Below are 24542 nucleotides of genomic sequence, written 5' to 3' on the forward strand. Positions count from 1 at the left end.
ACAAGCTGCCTGTCCTACAGGGCCAGAGGAAGAAAAACTAGTGGTGATCACAGAGAATACCCAGAGAGTAGACATTTACCTAATGCAAACTTTAGACTGCTAACATCTCCAGATATTTGTGTCTTATTGTAAAAAAAAAAAAAAAAATCTCAATACTTCCTCCACCAATGAACAAACGCATCAGCAAAAAATAATTATCAAAATTAAATTGTTTGTACTACTAATTTTTTAGTTTGGTCTTGGTTGTTTGTGTGTATTTTAATTTTATACTATTTATTTATTTTTTTATCTTTATTCTATTTCATTTTTGTTATTCTATGTTTTTTCCTTAATCTGTTTTTACTCTACTAAAGGCCGTTTTTTAGTCACATAAAGGAGATGCTAGTGCCTGACCCCACAATAAAAATTCAAATGGCTTAAATCAGGGTTTTTTTCCCTCTATTAAGACATTCAACAAAATGTTTTTGTGCTGTCTGGGTGTGACTCAGTTAGTGGAGAACAACACCATTTGCATAAACTGTAAAAAATACAGAACACAAATAAATCTCTGGCAGCAGAATGTTGATGTTAGCTTGTAGATCTCGAAGGAAATTACATACGAACCCAAAGGTGACTGTTTGTCTGAAGGAGGCTTATAATGATGCTTTGCAATTACTGTTAAATAAGCCAAGATGGCACAGTGCAAGCCAGCTATTTGTTAGCCTGGGTGTGCCCACTTGTGAAGCGCTTTTACGTAATCTGATGTATAAATTTATGAGTCCCCTTGTACTGTCCGAAAATAGTGTGATCGTTGCTCTTACTAATCCTCAGGTTAGCTCCACCCGCCTCTCCTCAGTATATTGGAGACACTGGCGTAACAGTTTATTTTGGTCGGTCTGAAGCAAGGTGATAATAGTTTTGGATTTTTCATTAGTTTTAGTTTTAATTTCGTTGTCAATTTTTGTTTTCAAATTCAGTTAGTTTTAGTTAGTTTTTAGAGTGAGTTTGCTAGTTTTGATTAGTTTTATTTTTTGGAAAATGCTTAGTTTTAGTTTAGTTTTTATTAGTTTTAGTGTTAGTTTTAGTTGTTTTGTAATGGGGTATTTTTTGGGTGCCAGATTCAATAAGGTCACAATAAATGTTTCCTTTATTTCCTTTTATTATCCATCTCAGCCCCAATAAGTTTATTAAGTCATAAAACCAAATAGATGAAATAGATTTCATATCAACCAAAAAGGTTTACGGATGAAAAAAGACGAAAGGACATTTTCACTATAATTTTAGTTAGTTTTGTAACCACACAATACAGTTTCAGTTAGTTACCGTTTTTTAAAAAACTCTCGTTTTTATTTTTATTTAAGTTAACGAAAATGTTTTTTCAATTCTAGTTTTCGTTATTTCGTTAGTTTTCGTTAACTATAATAACCTTGGTCTGAAGATCATCTTTTTGTATTTTTTGGTTTCTGTCATATTTTTGTCTGCTGTGTTATTTATTTATTTGTATGTTCCTGTTTTTAATATCTGTCTCCTATGGACCCTGAATCTTGAATAAAAATTTGATTGATTGATTGATTGTCTCACCTGCAGGGAACAGTGGTGAAGACATTCTAGCGGTCTGGTCGGCGCGGTCGGCCTCAGAGGAGGGCAGGTAGTAGTAATGTCCCGTGGGTGTGTTGGTGGTGTGGTCGCTGTCGGGCCCAGTGTTGGGGTTGTGGGTGGAGCCTGACTGTCTGACCCAGTCAAAGTCATCGGTGGTCTGCTGCTGCCAGTTACAGCTCCCCTCCTCGAAGTCACACAGATCTACAGGGTGTTAAAATAATTTATTATTTTCTATATTGGTAAATGATTTTATGCTTGATTTCTGCTTCTCTGTTTGACTCCCTGGTGTCTGTCCCTGTTCTCTGTCTCTGTGACTGAGGTCACTATCAAAGGTCAAACCTTGAGTGTAATATCTCTCTCTATGCATTTATATTAAGTCAGACAATATGATTTTGATACAATGATTATGTTTGTGTGTTAATTTTGGTTTAGAAATTTTGACTACATATATTTCATTGTCTGTTTCATATTTTTTAGACTTTTAGAATCTATGAAACAGTGAAAATCCTTTGACTCTGTAGACATACTATCTTTGTAAGACATAACAAGGCAGGAGGTTTTTGTTGAATGTTCTGGAGAAGAGGACAGGGCAGGATGTCCGGGGCAGCAAGCAACCAGGTGGCATTGACGTGCCGTTGTATTGATTAAAACTGGCGAATCAGCGATCAAGAAGGCGGAACTTCCTGCAAGAAATCGACCAGCATGTTTTGTAAACAAATGTTTTAATGGGTTCAGGGAGAGAGTCGTGGTTCAGACTTCACAAACTGAAACCCGTCTGTTTGTATTCAGGGACATGAGTTTTTGAACCCGGAGATTCTCTGTAAAGTGCACATTTTTTGACGTATTGTAATAAACTTTTGTTAAACTGAGAACTTGGACGTCTCCAGCTCTTCATTTCCCCATCAACGAACTGCGCAGAAAAATGGTGAGGTTTTTTCTGTTGGTGACAGATTATCATTTTTCAAGGTTTCCTCATGCAATTTTTCTAACAAGGGTCGTGTTTTGGAAAGCATTATAAATGATAAAAAACGTATAAATTATAAAAAAACTCAAACTTTAGCCCTAAATATTACTAAATCACTGTGTCATATGTTGACTCGGGTCCACTTGAAATGAAAAATTGGGCAAGTGGTTTTTCAGTAATCCTGCTGACAAACAGACTAACAACAGATTAATTTAAAAAAACGAAGAAAGAAAGAAGAACTGAAAACACAAAAACGCACAACTGGTAAATACACTCAGGGCTTTTCCTGCCAACTCTTTGTTTGGTCTGTGTTACCAGACTGTGGTTCAACTGTGTAACCAACATTATTGACTCAGTTTTCTGTCGTGTCATTATTTTTGCAGCAATGGTCAATTGCTTTCAAGGAAAATTTCTCAATACAGGCAACAAATGTACTTTTCTGTTCTAAATGTGTTAATAAGCTTGAATAATATAATAATAATAATAATAATAAAAACGCAGGGGGAGGAGAGCATTTAGCAAAAAACCAAGATTAGCCCTCAATATTACTAAATCACTGTGTATGGAAACTAAATGGGATATTAAATAATTAGTTAACATGAAGTCACTTAATGTAATTTTAAAAAAACAACCCAACTCTCTTGCATTTATGACTTTGTTTCCTGTTTTCTTTGTGGAGCCTAAAAGCTTTTTGTGCCTTATAATTTGTGATTGAAAAGATCTCTGAAACTCAAGTTTCTGAGGTGACTATACTGACTTGTATTTGTGAATGTAAATGACACACCAGAGAATTAGTCAGTCGAGTCATCTGAACAAATATATATATAAAAAAATGGGGTTGTTCATTTGTTTTTCCATCATTTGGCAACAATTCCATAATAACCTTTCAGTGTTTTATAATTCAAGCAGTCGAAGAGAAAACTTGACTACTGCACCTCCTCTTAGCTCTGTTTCAGGCTTTAGAAAATAGCCTTTGATGGGAGACTTTGACCAGTCACAGGTCATTTCAGAGGAAGGGCGTTCCCATTGGCTGTTCTACAAATGCAGTTGTGCATGCATTTCCCTTCAGATGGTGAAAGCCTCATTCAATGGTGGAAACTCCTGCAGAAAAATGTGCTATTCCAGCATTAGCAACAACTGCCTAAACTGCAGAGCACCCCAAAAAAGGAAGATGGATCTATCAAAGAGAGAGTCTAAAAGAGAGTCTGACAATAAATGCATTCAAATGGTCAATATGAGAGAAGTGTTTCAGAGATAGAGAGAAAATGTTGCTGTTGTTTATGCTTCTGCTAACTGTAGCAATGGTAGGCTCATGGCTGCAGATAAGTTTGTTTGTCATGTTTATGCAGCTAGTTAAAGCCTCAAATAGCGACAAGTTTGCAAAGAAAACAGGATGGTTATGAATGGCTGCAGAATGAGGGGTGTATTTTCAAATTCCGGTGGGATGATTTTAAGCATTTTCCAGAAAACTGCCTGCTCCAGCTTTAAATGTTACTTGTTTTTCTGTGTTTTTCTCCAGCATTAATCTGATTACCAGAGGCAGGACATGGTCCACTGATGAGGGAGATGTCATCGATGGCTATGTCTCCGGCCTCTCCCCCCACTGTAGCCTCCAGGATCACTTGATGGACTTTCTGCAAGGTCACATGACTCTGCACCAGCAGCCACTCGTCCCCCTGGTTTCCTGATTTTTGCCACACCTACAGGAAAGACAGGAGGCTGATTCACTTGTCACAATGAGGATGTGAGGAGGTTTTTGCAACACCGATGTATGCACCGAAACTGTGCAGCTTGCACTCATTATACAATGTATAATATTATTTTGCAATCGGCATTTCACAACTATGTGAAACGTATAATAACAGAGAGAGAACTCACTGGGAGCTCTCACAAATATTTCTCAATCAACCCACAGCCGTTTTTCTTACACTGTAGTAAAGGGAAGTAAAATGTCCAAACTCAAAAAAGTGGCCTTCTCTGACCTCTGTTATCTCTCGCTTGTTAAAACATAAATTAAACAAAGAAAAAAACAAATTCTCATGCATGTTGTTACCAGTGTTTTCAAGAGATCATCTGTTTGTAGAAGCATCCTCAAGGAGCCGACAGTAGCTCCGAACATGTGGTACCAAAATGTGAAGCAGTATCCATTTTCACCAGCAGGTGGCAGCAGCAAAGACTTCAGCTGGGCCGTATTTCTCTTCACACTTGGTGGGGAACTCTCGATGTAAAGGTATTTTCCTGTCAAACGACATAGATAGTATTTCTTAAGCTTTCTGTCTTTTGCAGATTAACACAAAATGTGTACTTGCTGTCATACTCTGTCAAAAGTTGTCCAAAGTGATTTTCAATTCAACGCAAAAGACATTACAAGTTAAGGGGTCTTTCACATTATTTTTTCCCAGTCAGGAACTCATTTTTCTCATAATTCTGACACAACATAAATGCAACATAAATGTCCAAACTTGAATATTAATAAACATAAAAATATGTTGACTCCCTCATGAAAATTGGGCTAGTGGTTTTTAAAACACACAACACACAACTGGTAAATACACTCGGGTTTTCCTGCCAACTCTTTGTTTGGTCTGTGTTACCAGACTGTGGTTCAACTGTGTAACCAACATTATTGACTCAGTTTTCTGTCTTATGGCTCTGTCGTGTCATTATTTTTCCAGCAATGATCACTTTCTTTAAAGAAACATTTCTCAATACAGGTAGTAATGTACTTTTGTGTTCTAAAAGTAATTAATAAGCTTGAATAAACATATTTTGGAATTAAAGTGACCTTTGCCGGTCGTGTGGTCTCCTGCAGGCCCGGTGTTGGGGGTTTCAGTGGGACCGGACCTGCTGAGCCAGTCCAACTCATCTTCAGCTCCCTGAACCCAAACACACAGACCGTCTTCAAAAGAACAGCCGCCGGCCGACAGAGCTGAGGACAGAACAATGATTTTAAAAGCAGACAGATTTTTAGTGCTCTCTCTTGTATGTTTTTAAGTATTTGTTATGAATCACACCACTGCTACTCATTTACAATAAATCTACATGTAAATTGATGGAAACCTTATTCACCTGGTGGCTTGTAGGATGTCTCACAGTTTATAAAAGAGATATCATCCACAGCAACTACGTGATCTTCAGCAGTCGTGTCCGTCTGCGTCACTTTATTCATGCTGCTGAACCAAACCTAATAATAGAAATTATTACATTCATGCTTTTGAAGGATTAGTGTCCTCAGAAACAGAGGAAACACTTACTGCACTTCAAGCACCTCACACATGGACCTATTTGGGAAAATGTAATGCAGTTTCCAACATTAACACACCATACTCACCCTCACCACACCCCACACAACCCATATCCACATCCAATACTCTTTTTCTTGGCTTGTTATTGTATATATATATATATATATATATATATATATATATATATACAGTACAGGCCAAAAGTTTGGACACACACCTTCTCATTCAATGCGTTTTCTTTATTTTCATGACTATTTACATTGTAGATTCTCACTGAAGGCATCAAAACTATGAATGAACACATATGGAATTATGTACTTAACGAAAAAAGTGTGAAATAACTGAAAACATGTCTTGTATTTTAGATTCCTCAAAGTAACCACCCTTTGCTGACTAGAATATAAGACAAGAGATGTTTTCAGTTATTTCACACTTTTTTGTTAAGTACATAATTCCACATGTGTTCATTCATAGTTTTGATGAATCTACAATGTAAATAGTCATGAAAATAAAGGAAACGCATTGAATGAGAAGGTGTGTCCAAACTTTTGGCCTGTACTGTATATATATATATATATAGATATGGTCTAAGAGAATCAGATCGTCTATATGTCCTGTACGTATGGCAGAAATGACAACAAAGATGACTTCCACTTCTTTATCCAGAACAGTTTGTTTTCTTGTCTTGCCACTCATCTGTCTGCCCCTTTCAGTAGGATTAAAACTTTACTGTTTAACACTTCAGTGGATACACAAGTGCACACCTTAAAAGGCTGCTGGTGCAGGCCTAGAGGGAGATGCTCTGGGGTCCAATGAGAGACAGTGTTGTGACTGTGTGACCACAGGATTGCTTCACTCCCCTCAGCTTGCTGCATAAGCACTCTGAGTGACCCAGCACTCTGTGCACTGATGTGGAAGTGAAACCTGCGTTTAGGAAAGAAGGAAGGAAGAAGGGGAGAGTGTTGGATTGGGAAGAGAGTTGCATGGTAGAAAAAAAAACGCAGGGGGTGGGGAGCATTGAGCAATTCATACTCTAAATATTCAACTTTGTATCAAAACAAATATTTTAAAGACTACAGGGAGGATAATGACAGATGTGGTGGTTATCACTTACAGAATCTGGCAGTAGGGGGATGAAGGGGGGAGTGGGGGGCTCTGGAGTCGAGCTTCACTCTGTGTCCAACCCTGACTGATATTCACTGTCATGTAGTAGCCTGAAAACAAGGGAAAACATCCTACATCAACACAGTTGTATGTTAAATAGGCTGAGTATAGTTATGATGATTACATATTATCTAACATATTATCCCTTGTATTCTTGTCCTGTGGGTCCATTAAAGTCAATCAACCTGTGTCTGTAGTGTGATCAGTGGGCGGTTCTGTGTCGTTGCTGGCTTTCTGTCTCTGCCACCTGCTCCGTCCATCACTGGTGTCAGTCCATTTGCACTGGTTACTCTCAAATGTGCAGCCACCTGAAAATGTAGACGTGTGAATTACCGCTGGAGAAAAAAAGGGAGCTGAATAACAGTTTTTGAATCACATGTTTTTGAAAAAACAACTTAAAATAATCTGCTTTTGTGACACAAGATCAGTCATTGGTTCGTTGACTCAGGTTTTGAGGAACTTCATCTTTCTTAATCAGTGATCACTTGACAGATTTCATATCCTTTCATTTTGACCTACATGTTCAACTTATCTCTTCATACCCATTTCAAAGAATGAGGCAGAAGGCCCTTTAACATACAGATGTGCTGCCCTGGCTTGATGGTGCCTGAGATGGACTACCTGAGATGGTCCATCTTGGTCCAAAACTCGCTGGAACTTATACAGAAGGGCTTCCCGATGTCCCACCAGTAGAGCAAACTATGGCCCTGGTTCAAATCTGGCCTGAGCCTTTTATGTCTTCCCCTTTCATTGTATATCTCTGCCACTATCAATAAAGCTTGAAATCAGCATGGGTACCACACTACTTTACTCTGCAGGAGCCTGCTAATTAACACATCTGAGCAACACCTAAGTGTTATTCTAAGAAATTAAATGCTGATGACAAAATGGTAAAAGCATTTTAAAGTCTCACCACAGCCCTCCTCATCCTCCCCCTGCGGACAGTCTGGATGATAATCACACTGTAAAGTAGCCAGAATACACACTTCTCCAGCCGACCGCCAACAGAAGAACTCATCGGCCTGCAACAACGGAGAAAAAGAACAGCTGCTGTGGATTAGCTCCAACAGGTTTATAGACTACTTTATGTTTCACAGATTGGCTTTTGCAGACATGGGATCTTTACAGTTTACCTGGCAGGGGCGGGGCGGGGCAGGCGTGGTTGAGGCTGGGAACGTGGGTGTGGTAGGTGGAGCAGAGGTGGGTGATGTGTCAGGCAGCTTGTTGTTTTCAGGATCAAAAACACACTCTCTGGAGAAAGAGATGTCATCCAGCGCCACAAGCCCTCTGTGACCATCATCCCGCTCATATCTGAAGACAATCTGTGAAGGAGACAAAATTAAAGGTCCCTTATTATAATTATTAAAAAAAAAATCGAAATCACATGTATGCGCTATAAAAATACTTTGAAAGTATTAAAATACTCAATCCATCAATTACCAAAGCCACTTTCTATAACAATCAGTATCGCTGGTGTGGTTTAATTTTATTTATTTTTTTCTCATCTGAGGGTACTTGTTAGAAAATTGTTTTTTATTTACACATCGAGCAGAGTTAGAGCTTTTTTTGCTGTACATTTTTGTCGAAGCTGAAAAAAATGTTGATAAAACAGTAAAGTTATGAGCTGTAAAAGCAAATAAAAAACTTCCCTTTTTTTTGTGATCAAATTTTTTTTATTGAAAAAAAATACAAAATATAAACATTCACATCATATACACTTTTTCCCCCCCACATAGCAATGTAAACAGAAACAAAGTCTCTTGTACGTTCTAAGGAAGACAACAATATTAGAAACCCTGTACTGCCCTACCACCCCCCACCCCAAGGCGACTCCCGATGAAACCTCCCTACCTGGATAAAAACTTCTCTTTTTAACATCATTCTCATGTGAGAAAGTGCACCATCTGACAACATTTTCATAAACGAGGCCCTGGTTGACAGAACTGTCTGTGTCTCACTCACCTTGCTGCTGACTAAGGAGGAGAACGTGACCTCTGCTCTCTGCCAGCTGTAGCTCTGTGAGTTGCTTGACCACAACACAGTGTCGTCACTACCAGACTGTAGTGTCCTGGACTGGGCCGTCAGTCTGGCTGCAGCATCGTCCAGGCTGAAGAAGAAGAATCTCATCTACATGGATAAAATAAGAGTGACTGCAGTGGAGGGATATACAGAACATAAGGTCATGATGTGCTTTAAAAACAAGAATCATTTATTGCTCTTTTCTAAATTCGGTCAACAGACTTATGAACTGTGATCAACCTCCGAGGGTTAATAATGGGACCAGAGATAAGCAAGAGATAGCTACACACATAGCAGCAAGGTCATATATTCATATGTTTTGTTGTGTTGTGCCAGATAAGTAAAGCAAAAAATATGTAAAGATGTAACAATGATTCAGGTAATGTAGCAAGCAGTATTGGATGAAGGGTTGAAGGGTTGAAGGGTTGCAATCCACCATGAAACGGAAATAATTTTTCAGAGGCTCAGGCAAAGAACATCTACGTATGGCGTACTGAAATTAATAATTTAGTCTAATCACTACATATGTATGTATTTGTGTCAGTCTCTTTAATGATACTTTTAAAATATCATATTCTACATGCACCCATGTGTACTCACAGTGCAGCGGGTATTGGGGAGTAGAGTTCTGGAGAGAATCTCAGAAGCTTGGCCCGTCTCAGTCAGGTGAGTCCCAGGCTTGATATAGTGACCTGGATAATGAAATTAGGAAGAAAAAAAAAGGAAATTTAAAGTATGGCAATTCTGATTAAGGAAGAAAAATGGATAAAGGAGCAGTGTGCAGGATTTCGTGGCATCTAGCAGTGACGTTGCAGATTCCAACCAACTAAATACCAATCTGGGACAACAGTGGCCTTCAAGTAAGGTAAAAATACGAAAGATCCTCTTGAGCCAGTTTGTCCATTCTGGGCCACTATAGAAACACTTACATCTCCCTATGTTGATATGAAGGGCTCATTATAAGCTAATGAAAACACAATAACTGTGTTTGTTTATCCCCGAAATCTGACACACTGGTCCTTTCACCCTCTGTAGTCGTCGATTATGCTGGCATGATCAAGTCACACGACTTCTTCATGACATCACAATGTAAAAACGAAGCAACATTGAGCCCTGCTGTCTAGTTTCCTCTAAGGTGCTGGCTTAAAATTCCATGACAATTTCTGTTTGATGATGATAGACCAAGTAAAAGGTCAAGTACATGTTAGTCTAATTATATACGCATGTTATATTTGTGTTCACATTTGCAACATTTGCAATTCTTCATTGAGCATAATTGTGTTACAAAAGAAAAAAACTACATCATTTTCAAAATCTTATCTGATTTTATGTTATTTTGGGTTAAAATGTTGATCACATGTTTATGTGTTAAATTCAGGCAGAATGAAAAGTATTCAAAAAAGGCAGAAACAGTCCAAGACTCCAAATGTTTAAACACTATCTAATGAGTTATTCAGAGTCAAGACCCCACGTGGATTATCTCAATCATACCGAGAGATCTCAGTGAGTCTGATACCTGCACCAGAGTTCTTGGTGTGATCCCTGGGAGGTCCATGTTTGGGCCACGCTTCCTGTCCACTCTGACGCGTCCACTCAGCTCCAGCTGTGTCCAGGCTACTGCCCTCCCAGAAACACAGGCCACGTTCAAAGCTGCAGCTCTCCACACCACCTTGTTAATTATTATCAGGTGAAAGGGAGCGAGAGATAGAGGGGTAAGTTATAAACTGCCCTCGAGAACATCCACCTGTGAATGTGTATTATCATTTTTCTGTCCGCAGTGGAAAATCACAATCATAATTTCCTGCAGTCAGACGTCTTGATTTATATCTGAACAGTGAAAAACAGATTTTTTTTTTACTCTAATGTAATGTAAAAAGCAAATTCTCACACTTAAGGAGCTTTAACAAGCAGATATTTTGCATTTTTTGCAGGAAAGATTACTGAAAGGACAAAAAAACAACTCTAACTTAATTTTCTGTCCATTGATAAATTGACACATTTTTGACACTTCATGAATATGTAATACATATACACCTGCATATACATTCAGATCACATACTATTATATTTTATACTGACATAAATCACACAAATCAGTAACGATGTAAGAAAAACTCAATAAAAACATAATACAATGATTTGCAAATCATATTTTTGACCTACATCCAATTAAATACAGTACAAAAACATAATTTTCAAACTTTTTAATATTAATGCATATATGTTTAAATACATATTTTTCTTACTCAATATCAAAATGTACTTAACTTTGAAAGGTGAAACCATGGTTGGACAAGTGGAAGTACACAGGGATTGTCTTTATGAATATGTATATGACTTTATGTATATAAATGTACAGTACCAGTGCATTCAGTACTAACATATTTATCATTTGTGTTATCTCACCACAGTTTTTCTCGTCGGACCGGTCCCCACAGTCATCACTGAAGTCACACATTTGGTTGTGCTCCACACACACAGTGTTGTTGCATGTGAACATATTCTCTGGACACGAGGGCTGGGGCTCTGTGAAGGAAACCAAAACATATTTAATCCGTTTTTTAAGAGCAGCCAGCTGAAATGAGCAGGTGGAGCTGGTAACCTACCAGGCAGGGTGCAGGAGATGAAATCTATGCCATCAATAGCAATGTGTCCAGGCCTGCTGAAGGACCTGGAGGCTTCAAACAGGATGGTGAAGTCCTGAGGGATTCTGCCAACTGTTACCTCACCGTGAAGCCACTTATCTCCATGGTTACCAGACAGCCACCACAGTGCAGTGGTCCTGGAGCCCTCCTGTAGCAGCACGTTCAGCTCCTCTATGTCTGGAACAATTCACAGAGTGACATTTTTGCATATGAAGAAAGCAAAACCATGCAAAAATACACTTGAATACGACACACATACCCTCTCCATACATATTGTAGTAGAAGTGAAGTGTGCAGTTGGCGCTGGCCTGTTTCATGGTGGGACTCTGAAACGCAGCGGGGCCCATTTGATCTCCTCGGTTAGGAACCACGGCCATGTACCAACCTGAAAGGACCCAAACAGAGCAAAAGCATAAATCTTTACACTTTACACACAGGGGTGTGACAAATAATTGATACTTGCCTGCAAGTATACTCACCGACCGCTTTTATTATATACACCTGTTTAACTGCTCATTAATGCAAATATCTAATCACCCAATCACATGGTAGCAACTCAATGCATTTAGACACGTGGTGAATATGAGCTGCTGAAGTTAAAAGTGAGCATCAGAATGGAGAAGAAAGGTGGTTTAAGTGACTTTGAACGTGGCATGGTTGTTGACGGTCTTAGTAATTCACAAACTGCTGATCTAACAACCATAAGGTTTACAGAGAATGGTCTGGAAAAGAGAAAATATCCAGTGAGCAAAATGCCTTGTTGATGCCAGATATCAGAGGAGAACTGGTTGAAGATGATAGAAAGTCAACAGTGACTCAAATAACCTCATTACAACCAAGGAATATCATCTCTGAATGTACAACAGCTACAGCAGCAGAAGACCACACAGGCCACTTTATTAGGTACACCTTGCTAGCTAATAGCATGTGAGTGTATTTTCTGGTTAAATCTGCTTAAAATAGATTTGTATAGACAGAGGACCATCTAAGGTCATACAATTTGGATTAAAATTTTAGGTGTGTTGGCAGTTGACTAACAAAATCACAAAAGTGTACATTTCTTGTTTAGCTTGTGTGTTAAAATCAAAGAATCCAACCCAAAACAAGGATGTTAATGTAGAAACTGTGGCTTACATAAACCACAGGCAACAATGCCACCATGTATGTATATCGTTAAAGGGGAAACAAATTCAGCTCAATATAATAAACAAAGTATCTTTTTATGACCAGGAATGCCTAAAATATCTTTCTGTCGGTCTATGTGACTGTGAAGTGTATTTTATTTATGTGAAAAAAGATTTTGTGTTCATCCCTGCATTGTTAAGATGTTTCTGAGGTGTCGAGGCAAGAGGAGAGCCACTGATTTAAATTGTTCTGTCTGTGTGCTCTGTGTAGCTGTAGAGGAATCCCTAAAAACTTTTTTTTTCATCTGGGGGTGGTGCGTTATGTCCTGCGTCACAAAGAGTGTTGTTTTCCTGGTGCGTGTTCTCGTCAGCTGGCACTAGGTCGTCTCGTCTCTTTTAGGATAAGCCAGGAAAACCAGAACTTTTCTAAGCTTTAGAAATAAAACTCACTAACTCACAACTTCTCATTTTCATCAAACCAAAAAAATAAGTCAGTATTTTTGTTCTGCAATCTAGCAAAAAGAAAAACCTATGAACATTCACACAGAGCACGAGCTGACACAGTCACTGAGTTTGCTGAAGTGTGCACTGCTACGTCCAGCAAAACCACCCCCATCTGGGGAAATTTGGTACATTTTCAGGGAATCTTGCAAATGCAAACTAAAGGCAGAATGAGAAGGTTCTTCAACTACATTTGTCCAACTTATTTGAAGCAGACACTGGGTGCTGTACATTCAAATAAAGAATATATCATGTTTTTAAACTGAGTTAGCCTGTCACTGTTGGATATTTTCACTTTCTTTGATATTTATATATTTATTTTCTTTTTATTTGCCTATATTGGTGCCACCAGACTCCTAAAAAACATCTATAATGATAACTAGAAAATGCTCTCAGAGGCAGTTCACTGAGGAGTGATGCTTAAAAACTGTGATTACAGAAACATCATTGTGAATATGCTAAATACCAGAACACATTTTTTTCCCTTCCTAAAATTAATTCTGCTATTATTCTGCCAGTTGATGATTTTTGGTCTTACCCAGCTCCGTGCCCTCTGTGTGGTCCACAGACGGTTCATAGCTACTGGTAGCATTCCTTCCTCTCGTCCACTGACTCTGGCCAACGCTGGCGTCCTCCCAGCCACATTCTCCACTTTCAAATGAGCAACTCGCAAATCCCAAACTTGTTTCATTTACTGTAAGAGAAAGGTTAATGGTAAATGGAGTGCACTGATATCGCACATTTCTATTCTTTGTGACCACTCAAAGCGCTTTGCACTACAGACGGCGCTCATCCACCCATTCACACACACATTCATACTGGTGCCACCTGCCACCATCAGGAATTCATTCAAACACGATGAACGGGGGGGGGGGGGGGCAGGAGGGGCGACCGCCCCCCTTCATGCCTCCATGGTACAAAAAGCGTGCTAAAATGCCCTCTAGAGTGGTAGAAACAAGAGGAAGTGCCTTATTGGCTGCCCTTTACACATGCAAAAAATGATTTGGTGCCCTCTAGGGTGCCCCTTCATATGACTATTTGATTTTTTATTATTATTATTATTATTATTATTATTTATGAAATTATGATTATTGATGTGCCCTCAAGTGCAAGAAAATTCAATAATGTGCCTTAACGAGAGCCCTTCTAGTGCCCTTTTTCCTGTTTGGTGCCTCCATGGTTGAAAAAGAGCGAAAGTGCCCTCTAGAGTGGTGAAAATGAGAGAAAGTGCCTTATTGGCTGCCCTTTACACATGAAAAAACGTAATAATTGCCCTCTAGGGAGCCCCTTTATACAATAAATTATGATGATGTGCCCTCTAGAGATTCTATAATACGATATCACCCAACTGTGAATAATTTTATGTGAGATGTTTGCTCTCATTTAGCTCTCAAAGTGAGAGCTCGATACTTTTAATTGTCAGTACCATATCATTAATTACTTGGATTTGGATCTCCTTTTAACTTAATGCTAATATTTCATCATAGATGATGCATCATAGCTTTTGGCGTGCTGGTGGGGCTCCATGTTGTGCAGAATGTGCCCTTTTTATTTTTTCGCCCCTGCCCTTCAAACAGTCTGAGTCCGCCACTGACCAGGAGCAATTTGGGGTTCAGTATCTTGCTGCCACGGGGATCGAACCAGCAACCTTACAATCAGTGGAGTGACCTCTCTACCAACCGTGCCACAGAATTGGTCATAATTCAATAATCTATAGAAATAAAACATATAACCAGTACCTTGACAAACACCCGGTGTGACAGTGATGTCATCAATGGCAATAACTCCTCTGTTGTTCGTCTCTGCTTCGATCAGCAGCTGGAGGTTTTTGAGGTGAATCAGTAAATATATCTGATAGAACAGCCATTTTTTATTCTCATTATTAATATTTCTACCACTAAGCTGGTTTTGGATTACCTGGAATGGCGTGTTCTTCATTACAGACTGAGAGAACCTGGTCCAGCCGGGTCCACTGCTGTTACTGCTGAACATCAGATTCTCCTCCGACGGCTCTGAGCGCACGAACACCTTCAACATCCCCGAGTCACTGACAGACAACAGACACACGTCATGTTATTGTGTGATAAGATGAGGATAAAAAAGAGAAAAAAACTGGAAAATGTTATAATTATAGACTGTGATTTAATAAAGCTGCTACAAGGAGTTTCAAACTGGTCATGAAACAGTTTAATACTGATGCCTCTATATGACCTTCATAAGCAAACAAGAGCACCAGCAAGAAGTTTGGGTGTTTCTATTTTTCTTAATCACATTATCTCATCACTAAGCCGTCAAAATCAACACAACATGATACCTTGTAGTTGCTTTAACAAAACAAAATAATTTTTTATACACTACTGGTCAAAAGTTTTAGAACACACCAACTTTTCCAGAATTTAATTGAAAAGTATGCAGTTTAATGTCTCAGTGTACTCTGAAATGAATGCACATTTGCAACATTTAAAATTCCTCATTGAGCATGATAGTGTTTTGAAAGTAAAAAAAAGATTCAAAATCACATTTTATGTTGGACTAAAGGACTAAAAAAAGACACAAAATGACCAAAAAAGTCACCAAAAGACACAAAATGACCAAAAAAAGACACAAAATGACTTACAAAGACATGAAAAGAATTTAAAAATGGACAAAATAGCCCAAGACTCCATAGAGTTAAGTTGTTAACCCATTTCTTGTTCCCTGAAAAAGGCCTACTTGTATAATTCTGAAATGTACATTATTTTTCAGTTTTGGTTAAGCTTACTTTTTTTATTTACCTCTGGCAGTTCACCACTTACCTTTGTACCCTTTCAAGCTGTTCATTTGACTTGAACTGCTTGAATTTCAATAAAAAACTGGAAAAATTGGGGTGTTCTAAAACTTTTGACCGGTAGTATATATATTTATATTTACAAAAGACTTTGTACTTCTATTAGTTCTAAATCCCATCAATTGTTGTTAGGCTATAAACATAGAAGCTAAGCTTCATGGCTCCTTATTTTCAGGTCGTTTATGGGTAAAAACTTTTTTATTTTTATTTAAAATTGACATTCTGTCTTTTTCAAATGCCTCACAAAAGGTCTATGTAAAGAGTGAACTCTGCCACAGAATATTTTTAGTCTTGCACAAAGGGGAGGCAGGTGATTCATGTCTGAATGACATTTTTGCACACTTCCTGAGGAAGTCAGTAAGGAAACTAAACAGGATAAACAGGATAAAGTGCATCCTCTTTGTTGTCACATACTGTAGGGTGTGAAAAAAAGTGTGGTGGTTTGGACTTTTTTTCTGCTGACCTGTTGTCCATATGGTACCATAAGGTGAGACAGGAGGTGGTGTCTCTCAGTTGGATCCATTCTGATAATACCTGCGCTACACTGCTGTTGTGTTGGTGCAGTGATGAGCTCAACAAGAACAAACCTGGAAAATAAGAGTATAAATATAAAAATAATAAACCCAGAAATAAGAGTAAAATAATATCTGATTAATGGAGACTTTCGCAAAACTCTGCAATACATGATAATGCATGGTCACGTCTCTCATAATGGACCTTTTTTCATTGCAAACTATCAGCTGTGAAGGTGTCTCAGTGCTGCTTGTTTTGGCTTTTTGAACTATTCAAACTCTGAATGCAGCAAGATCAAAGTTAATGAGAGAAAAGTGCTAATATCGCATGATTTTGAAGCCTTCTCAGTCTCAAGCTTCTTTTGTAGAACAGACTTAAGGGAACTGTTTGCAGAAAAGGGAGGAGGTACCCGAACCAGTCAGCTGCTGTTTCAGCTTTGGCATTTCTTGGTACTTTTTTCCCCCCAACCTCCTTATGAGTCCTTTAAGTGCTTGTACTGACATGTCTACAGAAAGTCTTTAAGTTTCCATACTGGAAAACTTAAATACTTTCTGTAGACCTGTCAGCACAAGCACTTAAACAAGCTCAACAGGACATAAGTCAGGGACAAATAGAGAAGTTCAAAAGTAACAGAGTGTGTCAGTTAAACAGCTGCACATATTAATCATAAGTCGCAACTTCTGGCTTTAAGCGGTTGCGCTTATTTCAGTCAACTCACTATATATTCAATTATTTCCTGAGGCTTGTCACATTTTTAACAAAGGAATGTGAGAATTAAGGCATACATTCATTTATTCAATTGGAGTGGATGTATGTGGCATGTGTGAATAGTACCCCTGGGTTTGGTTAAATATTGTATTGTTCAGCCTGAAAATAAAGAAAATATGAAATTATTGCATGAGAATATATGGAGCAGCAGAGAAATATAGTTGTCGGACCCTGGTTGGATTTGGCCGATGCTTATTGGCCATTCTGATTGGCCAATCTGTGTTTGAGGGTCATTTGCTGCAGATGAAAAATGAGGCTGATAAGAGCAGTGTGACTGAACCAAAACAGCTACATAGTGGCCTATTAAACTAAAACAAAGAGCTGAAAGATGTTAAAATGCTCTGAGATGAACCGCAGAGTTGAGGGATAATTCTCAGTGGGTTGGTGAGATCTTTCCTTTAGGCATTTATCTTTTGTTAATGTAACAAAGTGATGCAGTGCAGCTCTAAAGGTTAAAATCTGGAAATCCCTATTTCTATGCTGTTGTGGTTATGAATGAAAAATGACCAACGTTGCCCACAAGTGTTACAATTATTTCAATGAGATTTGCAATATTTATTCCTGAGATTATATTGGTTACCATATAAAGACTTTTGTTTGCTTTTCTTGAAAGGCCGCAGGGTTGAAGAGGGATTTCTATTGCAGTTGCATGTTTATCTTATTATAGTGAGGCAGCGGTGGGAAAAAGAAGTCAGATCACTCAAATTCAAAACACTAATACCACACACATACAAAAGTATCAGCATCAAAATGTAGTTAAAGTCTCAAAAGTAAAAGTACTCATTATGCAGAATGGCCATAATTTGTAATGATGCATTTATGTAAGCAATGTTTTATTTTTTTAAAGATTTTAACTACTTAATACACTGTTATGAGATTTAATGTAGATCAATCTTATCTTAAATATCTTAAAGTTATCCTGTTTTATTATGTTAAATCTTGATCTGAAAAGTAACAAAAGCCAGCAGCTAAATTTAGTGGAGTAGAAGAAAATGTACTTAGTTACATTCCACCATTATGTTGAGGTACATCAAAGGTCGTACCCTCTGGGGTCTGAGTGTTGTGGTCTGTCGGCGGACCCTGGAAGCCTCCGTTAGCCAGCACCCACTCATGTCCACCTTCCTTGGGGATGTTGACCCAGGTGCACTGTCCAGACTCAAAGTCACAGCTGCCTGGAGGACTGCAGGCCCCGTCCCTCACAGAAACATCATCTAACTTCACTGTAGAGTTGATTCCTGGCACATGGGCTGCCTTAAACACAACCTGTTCCAGAACATCAACAGTTTTATGAAGCGTAACTCTCTGAAAGCAATGGCTGAAACATGAAACACAGTCTGTATCCCAATGTCAAGGAAGGATGCTCAAACGGCTGGATTTGAAGGACACTACATCATCGACATCCGCCGAACGACTGTCCCAATGTCCAGGATGCTCCGGAGGACAGAGTCCTTCTTTTGCCCAAATTCCAAGGATGCATGTGTGTATCCTCCGTGCGCTCCGACTACCCATAAAGCATTGCGCACACCGGTCTACCGGGAGATTTAAATATGGCGAGCGTAGAAACAGCGACGCCGGCGGCGGAATATGCATTTAAATATAGAAGTATTTTCAGTTTACACTGAATGTTATCACATAACTTACAAAATGTGTGTTCAAAGTCAAGCAAAAACATATGAATAAGCATATGCCAGAATATTTAGCTTAAAGATAATAAACGTCATCTTGATACATTGCCGGTAAAGTTAATTAATGCCGTCTCAGTCGCTAAAGTTATTGTTTATTAATTTATATGCATCAGATGATGATGTACTATGTGCAACTATGCCATTCAGAAAGTTATACATTTTTTTATTGTGTTTACAGGGACCGAAAGTCCGCTATTATCCGTTATTGTTATTTATAAATAACTGTTATTGTACTGTACTGTAAAATAAAAAATAAAAAATCACAGAACATATTTGAATTATGCTCCGCTGCTTTTATGAAACTAAGTAGCGGCCAAATTCAGCCAGGATCAGTTAAATATTCAGGTTTAATCCACTTTATGGCTTTTACTTGATAAATTGTGGAAATTCAACCTTAAAGCATCTTCTTCCATTTTCACAAATATGTGTCAGAGTGCTGATGCCAAAGACACATCCATGTCGTGAACTGATTTTGAAATTGCGGCGCTGAATTTATTTATTTATGTATTTATTTATTTTTATTAAACTGATAAGAACCGATACTACACTTGATGTTAGCCAAAAGGCCTAGAGCGGCGCTGAATTTAAGCAGGACGTCCAATTACGCAATGACGCACAGCTGCACACTCCGAAGGCTGTCCCATTTATGTGTTACACCAGTGAAAGGAAGGACTCTGGCCTCGCCTCCTGAGGACCCGACTCCAAAGGAAGGATCCTACCAAGGAAGGATCCTTGACATTGGGATACAGCTACAGTCTGTGGTTTAGTGACTCACTATTAAAAGACCTTTGTAAAAAACAGCTTACGTGGAATTTTGCAGGGGAGGACACAGTGACCTCCGCCACCTCCCAGCCTGGAGAGGGCGCTCCAGGTTGTTGCCAAAGGGCCTCATCTGGCTCTGCGGCTCCGCTCCGCAGCACGTGCACGGCGAGGTTGTGAGATGACCCTGCAGGTATCCAATACCTGAACAAAAACAAGCACACACAAAAAGATTAAAATCTGCATCATTAAACAGGGCGTTACTGTGTGCGACTGCAGCACTGGACTCACCAGAAGCGCACACACATCTCTGTCGCTGAGGGGAACTCAGGAGTGAGCAGCTGAGCTACTTCAGTCTGTGAAGAGGTTGATATCATCAAAGTCATATAGAAACCTGCAGCAAAGAAAAGATTAAAGCCGTTTAACTAAACATCGAGTTACAGCAATACTTCATCATTATGCTCAAATTGGATTTAGCTTAAATTAAGATATCAGTTTGTTTTCCACTAACCCTGATAGTCTCAAAACTACAGTAGATATATTAGGAGTTGAATAACCACACTGCAACTGGTAGTTTCAGACCAATGCAGTTGTCATTTCCATGCCCAGAACCCACGCTATGTAAGGGAAGAGTAAGGGAATCACTAAAGTCAGTTTGAAGGATTCTCTAGAAATCAATCATCAATATCTGTACAAAATTTGAGATGAGCAGTGGACCGACCAAACATCTTTGCTAACATGGCTTAAAATCTTATTTTAAATCATACACTGCATACTCTTAGCCTGGCTAACACCAGACTAATCTCAAATGAGATGTGGTCTGGGAACCAGCCGTTCATTTCTCCGTAGAGGAGGTGTGGTTTACGATCCTCCAGAGCTGTTTATTGGGCGCTTAGAATGTCTATCAAACGTGTCTGTAGGTAGCTCTTAGCCAATCAGATCAGTTATACCAGATGACGTAGTAGAGCAACAGAAATTGATGTTTGTTGTGTGTGTCTGTGAGAGAGTGTTGCTTGCTGCTTTGCTTCTCCAGTTCTCGCTTTCTGCAAGATTATTTATTCCCCCTCATGTCATTCAGCCACACACATCCACTGATTTTATGGGCAATAAACAAGCTGCTGCGGGTCTCTGGGGGCTCCGCTGTCCCCCGGCTCATAGCGAGATCACCAGCGTTACAATAGCGGGGCTAATAGCTACCGCTAACGCCGTAACGGTTGCGTAGCGCTACCGCTATTAGCCGGTGATCTCGCTACGAGCCGGGGGACAGCGGAGCCGCCGAGAGACCTTTCGCCTTTCAACTTTCGCTCTAAACTGTTTAAAACACCATCTACAGCTAAAGAGAGTTTCGCGTCTGCAGCAGCCATGTTGGATCCGTAAGAAAACTACAAGCTTCCGTCTGCCGAGTAGTACGCGTCATCGTCTTGCCGTCCCTCCCCGTTCTGTGATTGGATCCCTAAAACAGGGCTAAGAAACCTCCCTGGTTTCCAGACCCCTTGGCAGTTCGAAATTAAATCGAGCGCGCAAGGCAGTCTGGGTATACCCAGGCTAACATACTCTAACCTTGCAACCCCTGAGTTATTTTGGGACTGAACCTCTGATACGGTGAAGTCCTGATTTACAGGTTTGCTACAGGCACAGACAACTTCTCACTTACAGTTGACTGACTTTACATTTTAACCTTCATTTAGTTGTTGAGATGCTCTTTTTATCCCACAAGCTCAACACAAAGAGTTTTCGACTCACCATTTTCAGTTCCATAGGTGTGATCCACCTCGGATTTCGTGCCTTTTTTACGACCCCAGCGACCGTTATGACTGACATCGTTCTCATAGCCACACAGGCTGGAATCAAACCCACACACATCTAAAAAAAAAAAAAAAAAGGGAAAATATGTATTAATCTTAATGTGTTTTACTTTTGTTAGTGAACATCAAGCAGTGGTGGCTGTGTTTACATACCCTGATTACTGCAGGCACCATTCCTCACTGAAATGTCATCAACGGCAATGAATCCTTGACTGTTGGTGTTTCTATGGCCAGTGAACAGGATCTGTGGACGAAGGGGAAACATCAACAGCATTTAGTATGAAAAAGAACATTTTAATTTAATGGAAAGTGTTTTAAAGAGTTGGTTTTGTGCTTGTGTGCATATTTGTCTAGATCATGGGTCTCAAACTCGCGGCCCGCGGGCCAATTGCGGCCCTCGTGACGATATTTTGTGGCCCCCACCTTGATATGAAAGTTTAATGTGAGTTTTATATGAATGGCACTTTACCGTGTTGTGTATGGAAGGTCCCTTTAATTACTTTTTTTTGTAATTTTGTGTCTTTTTAAAAAAAGTAATTTTGTGTCTTTTTTTGTAATTTTGTGTCTTTTTTTAAATCATTTTGTCTTTTTTTGTAATTTTGTGTCTTTTTTTTAAATCATTTTGTCTTTTTTGTGTCTTTTTTTAGTCATTTTGTGTATTTTTTTTGGTCAGTTTGTGTCTTTTTTTTTGTAATTTTGTGTCTTTTTTGGTCATTTTGATACTTCCTCCAGCGGCCCCCAGGTAATTTGAGTTTGAGACCCCTGGTCTAGATGAAACTAACTACTTAAACTTTTTGCATGGCAGGACAGGATTCCTAAAGGTGTTTTACCAAAATGGGAAGCTTTAGAAGAGTGATACAGTTGCATATTTATTGCAAAATCTTTGTTCCTGTTGCTGTTTTTTTTTGAGTTTGGCTTAGTTTGGTTGAGCTGAAGGCTCTAATAGTGACTGAATATAAGTGCACCTTAATCTTTATCTGCAACTTAGGGTTAATACAGAATGAATAGACTCAGCAAAGCATTCAAATATTGATTTATGTAGAAGTTGAATGGCAAAATTATAATTGAAGCTTCTAATTATTTGGTACAGCGCTAAAGGGATTTCTGTCTTTGTTTGTGTTGTGGTAATGTCTGATGAACTGCTTTTTGATTTTATAAAATTCTTAAAAATGGATGTTGTGTCAGTGTGAAAACCTCCAGCATTGGTTGAGTTTTATTGCAAACGTAAACATGTGGTTGAGTTCAATTTTACCCGCGTTGCATCCGTCATGTCGACCGTTACTTGTGCGTTAATCCACTCTGGATTCTGTGTCCCTCGGCGAGTCCACACCAACAGTTCAGAGGATTTCTAGAACAAAGCAAGTCATGACAGCTTATAAGTAATAAAGCATGCAAAAGAAGGTTTAACCCATAAGAACCCAGACCCAGTTATCCTTAACCCTATAAAGCCTGAACCGTGAAATAATTGCCAGAAAATTCTAAATTTTCAAAACTGGAGTGTTTGTTGAACCGGCTAACATTTTTTAAAATTCAATATCAATTTTCATATATGAATTTAATTTGGATCATATTTGATACATCAGGTCTTTTTGTGCAATTTGTTGCTCACAATTTGCTTTTCTTGAACTAACATAATCACATAAAACCTAATATTTTTAACCAAATAAAATTTTGACTTTCCTTTTAACATTTTCCTCAAACATACAAAATATTTTTTTCCATATAAAACAACATCATACATCTGCTGATATGAAGTTTTCACGCAGCAATGACAGATCCACCAGTGGAACCAGCAAATAATTTTTGTTACATCTGGTATTTTTGTTGCTCAGTTTTTTTAATCATCAATTCATGTATTCATCAGGTTTTTCAGGAAAAAAAATATCACAGTGATGATGTAGAGGTCTCAAAAACGTATGTATCAAATATGATACACTTGGCTTTATAGGGTTAAAGGAAAGTTATGGGGTATATACCACCATTTCTGATGTGTTTTCAAAAACACTATCCCTAAATGTCAAAGATCTGTGATGTGACATACACATTACATTGGGCGCTTATAGTATTTATGTTTATAATATTTATGTTTATAATATTTCGTATTTTAAAATTTAAAAAAACTAGACACAAATTTGCCTTTTTCTCTGCATCTCCACAACATCTATCAAAATTGCGACATTATTAGTTCTGTTTAACAACAAATTATTTTTTAGATTTGTTTTTAAGTAAATCGATAATAAATAAATACAAATAACCATGTGTCTTTTTGTTTATCAAAATTGTGACTTTAATTTGTTCAGGAAATATGGTCAAAACAAGTTAAATTCAATACAGGACACCCTAATAACTGATTAGAATTGTTAAATGGGTTTAAACTTAGCCGAGTAACAAAAAATAGAAGATTTAACGTGTTTGTTACACGGGTGTCACCGTGGGTTCTTATGGGTTAAAGCAGTAGTTCTCAACCTTTTTGAGTCGCGACCCCCAATTTAACATGCATGTTGTCCGCGACCCCTGCTCACTGAACACAATCTCACAGTTCAGATCACCCAAAAAAGGAAACAAAATGAGCAAAAAAGACACAAACTGACCACAAAATGAGCAAAAAAGACAAAATGAGCAGAAAAGACACAAAATGACAAAAAGACACACAATGACAAAAAAGACACACAATGACCAAAAAAAGACACAAAATGACCAAAAAAAGGAAACAAAATGACCAAAAAAGACACTAATTGACCACCAAATGATCATAAAAAGACACAAAATGACCAAAAAAAGACACAAATTGACCACAAAAAGATAAAAAAAGACCTAAAATGACCTAAAAAGACATTAAGTGACCAAAAAGACTAAAACACATTAACACATGAACACAGTGGAGACAGAGCTGACTTCCAAAATGATTTGGCGACCCCCAGACATCATCTTGGGACCCCAATTGGG

The 24542-nt window shown here is 38.5% G+C and overlaps 1 protein-coding gene, 1 long non-coding RNA gene and 1 pseudogene across 2 annotated transcripts; all 3 read right to left on the bottom strand.

The window, feature by feature from the left end:
* Positions 1 to 14: 14 nt before the first annotated feature.
* LOC131981013 (MAM and LDL-receptor class A domain-containing protein 1-like) lies at positions 15 to 18624 on the bottom strand. Its single transcript, XM_059345307.1, has 23 exons — positions 18611 to 18624; positions 18391 to 18527; positions 16530 to 16653; positions 15157 to 15286; positions 14979 to 15057; positions 13778 to 13933; positions 11874 to 11999; positions 11576 to 11791; positions 11376 to 11495; positions 10487 to 10639; positions 9571 to 9662; positions 8914 to 9078; positions 8085 to 8273; positions 7865 to 7973; positions 7137 to 7259; positions 6902 to 7001; positions 6552 to 6711; positions 5612 to 5726; positions 5328 to 5471; positions 4596 to 4780; positions 4077 to 4242; positions 1561 to 1779; positions 15 to 37 (listed from the first exon to the last, which is right to left on the bottom strand). Exons 1-23 carry the CDS (start codon positions 18622 to 18624, stop codon positions 15 to 17), a joined length of 3045 nt encoding a protein of 1014 aa, XP_059201290.1.
* An 881-nt stretch (positions 18625 to 19505) lies between these two features.
* Positions 19506 to 19612, bottom strand: LOC131981151 (U2 spliceosomal RNA; annotated as a pseudogene).
* Positions 19613 to 19918: 306 nt separating this feature from the next.
* On the bottom strand, positions 19919 to 21642 carry LOC131979962 (uncharacterized). Its single transcript, XR_009395164.1, has 3 exons — positions 21535 to 21642; positions 20083 to 20185; positions 19919 to 19995 (listed from the first exon to the last, which is right to left on the bottom strand). It is a non-coding gene; the product is annotated as an uncharacterized LOC131979962 (long non-coding RNA).
* Between the last annotated feature and the right edge of the window lie 2900 nt (positions 21643 to 24542).

The sequence above is a fragment of the Centropristis striata genome, chromosome 11 (genome assembly GCF_030273125.1).
Source record: "Centropristis striata isolate RG_2023a ecotype Rhode Island chromosome 11, C.striata_1.0, whole genome shotgun sequence".
NCBI classification, from domain to species: domain Eukaryota; kingdom Metazoa; phylum Chordata; class Actinopteri; order Perciformes; family Serranidae; genus Centropristis; species Centropristis striata.

Excerpts from the sequence above, each read along its gene's own strand:
- LOC131981013 (XM_059345307.1), bottom strand. Across the intron at positions 12,000-13,777 it reads CACAGAGGGCACGGAGCTGG|GTTGGTACATGGCCGTGGTT; the intron begins GTAAGACCAAAA and ends GGGTCCTTTCAG. Across the intron at positions 7,002-7,136 it reads TGATCACACTACAGACACAG|GCTACTACATGACAGTGAAT; the intron begins GTTGATTGACTT and ends CCTTGTTTTCAG.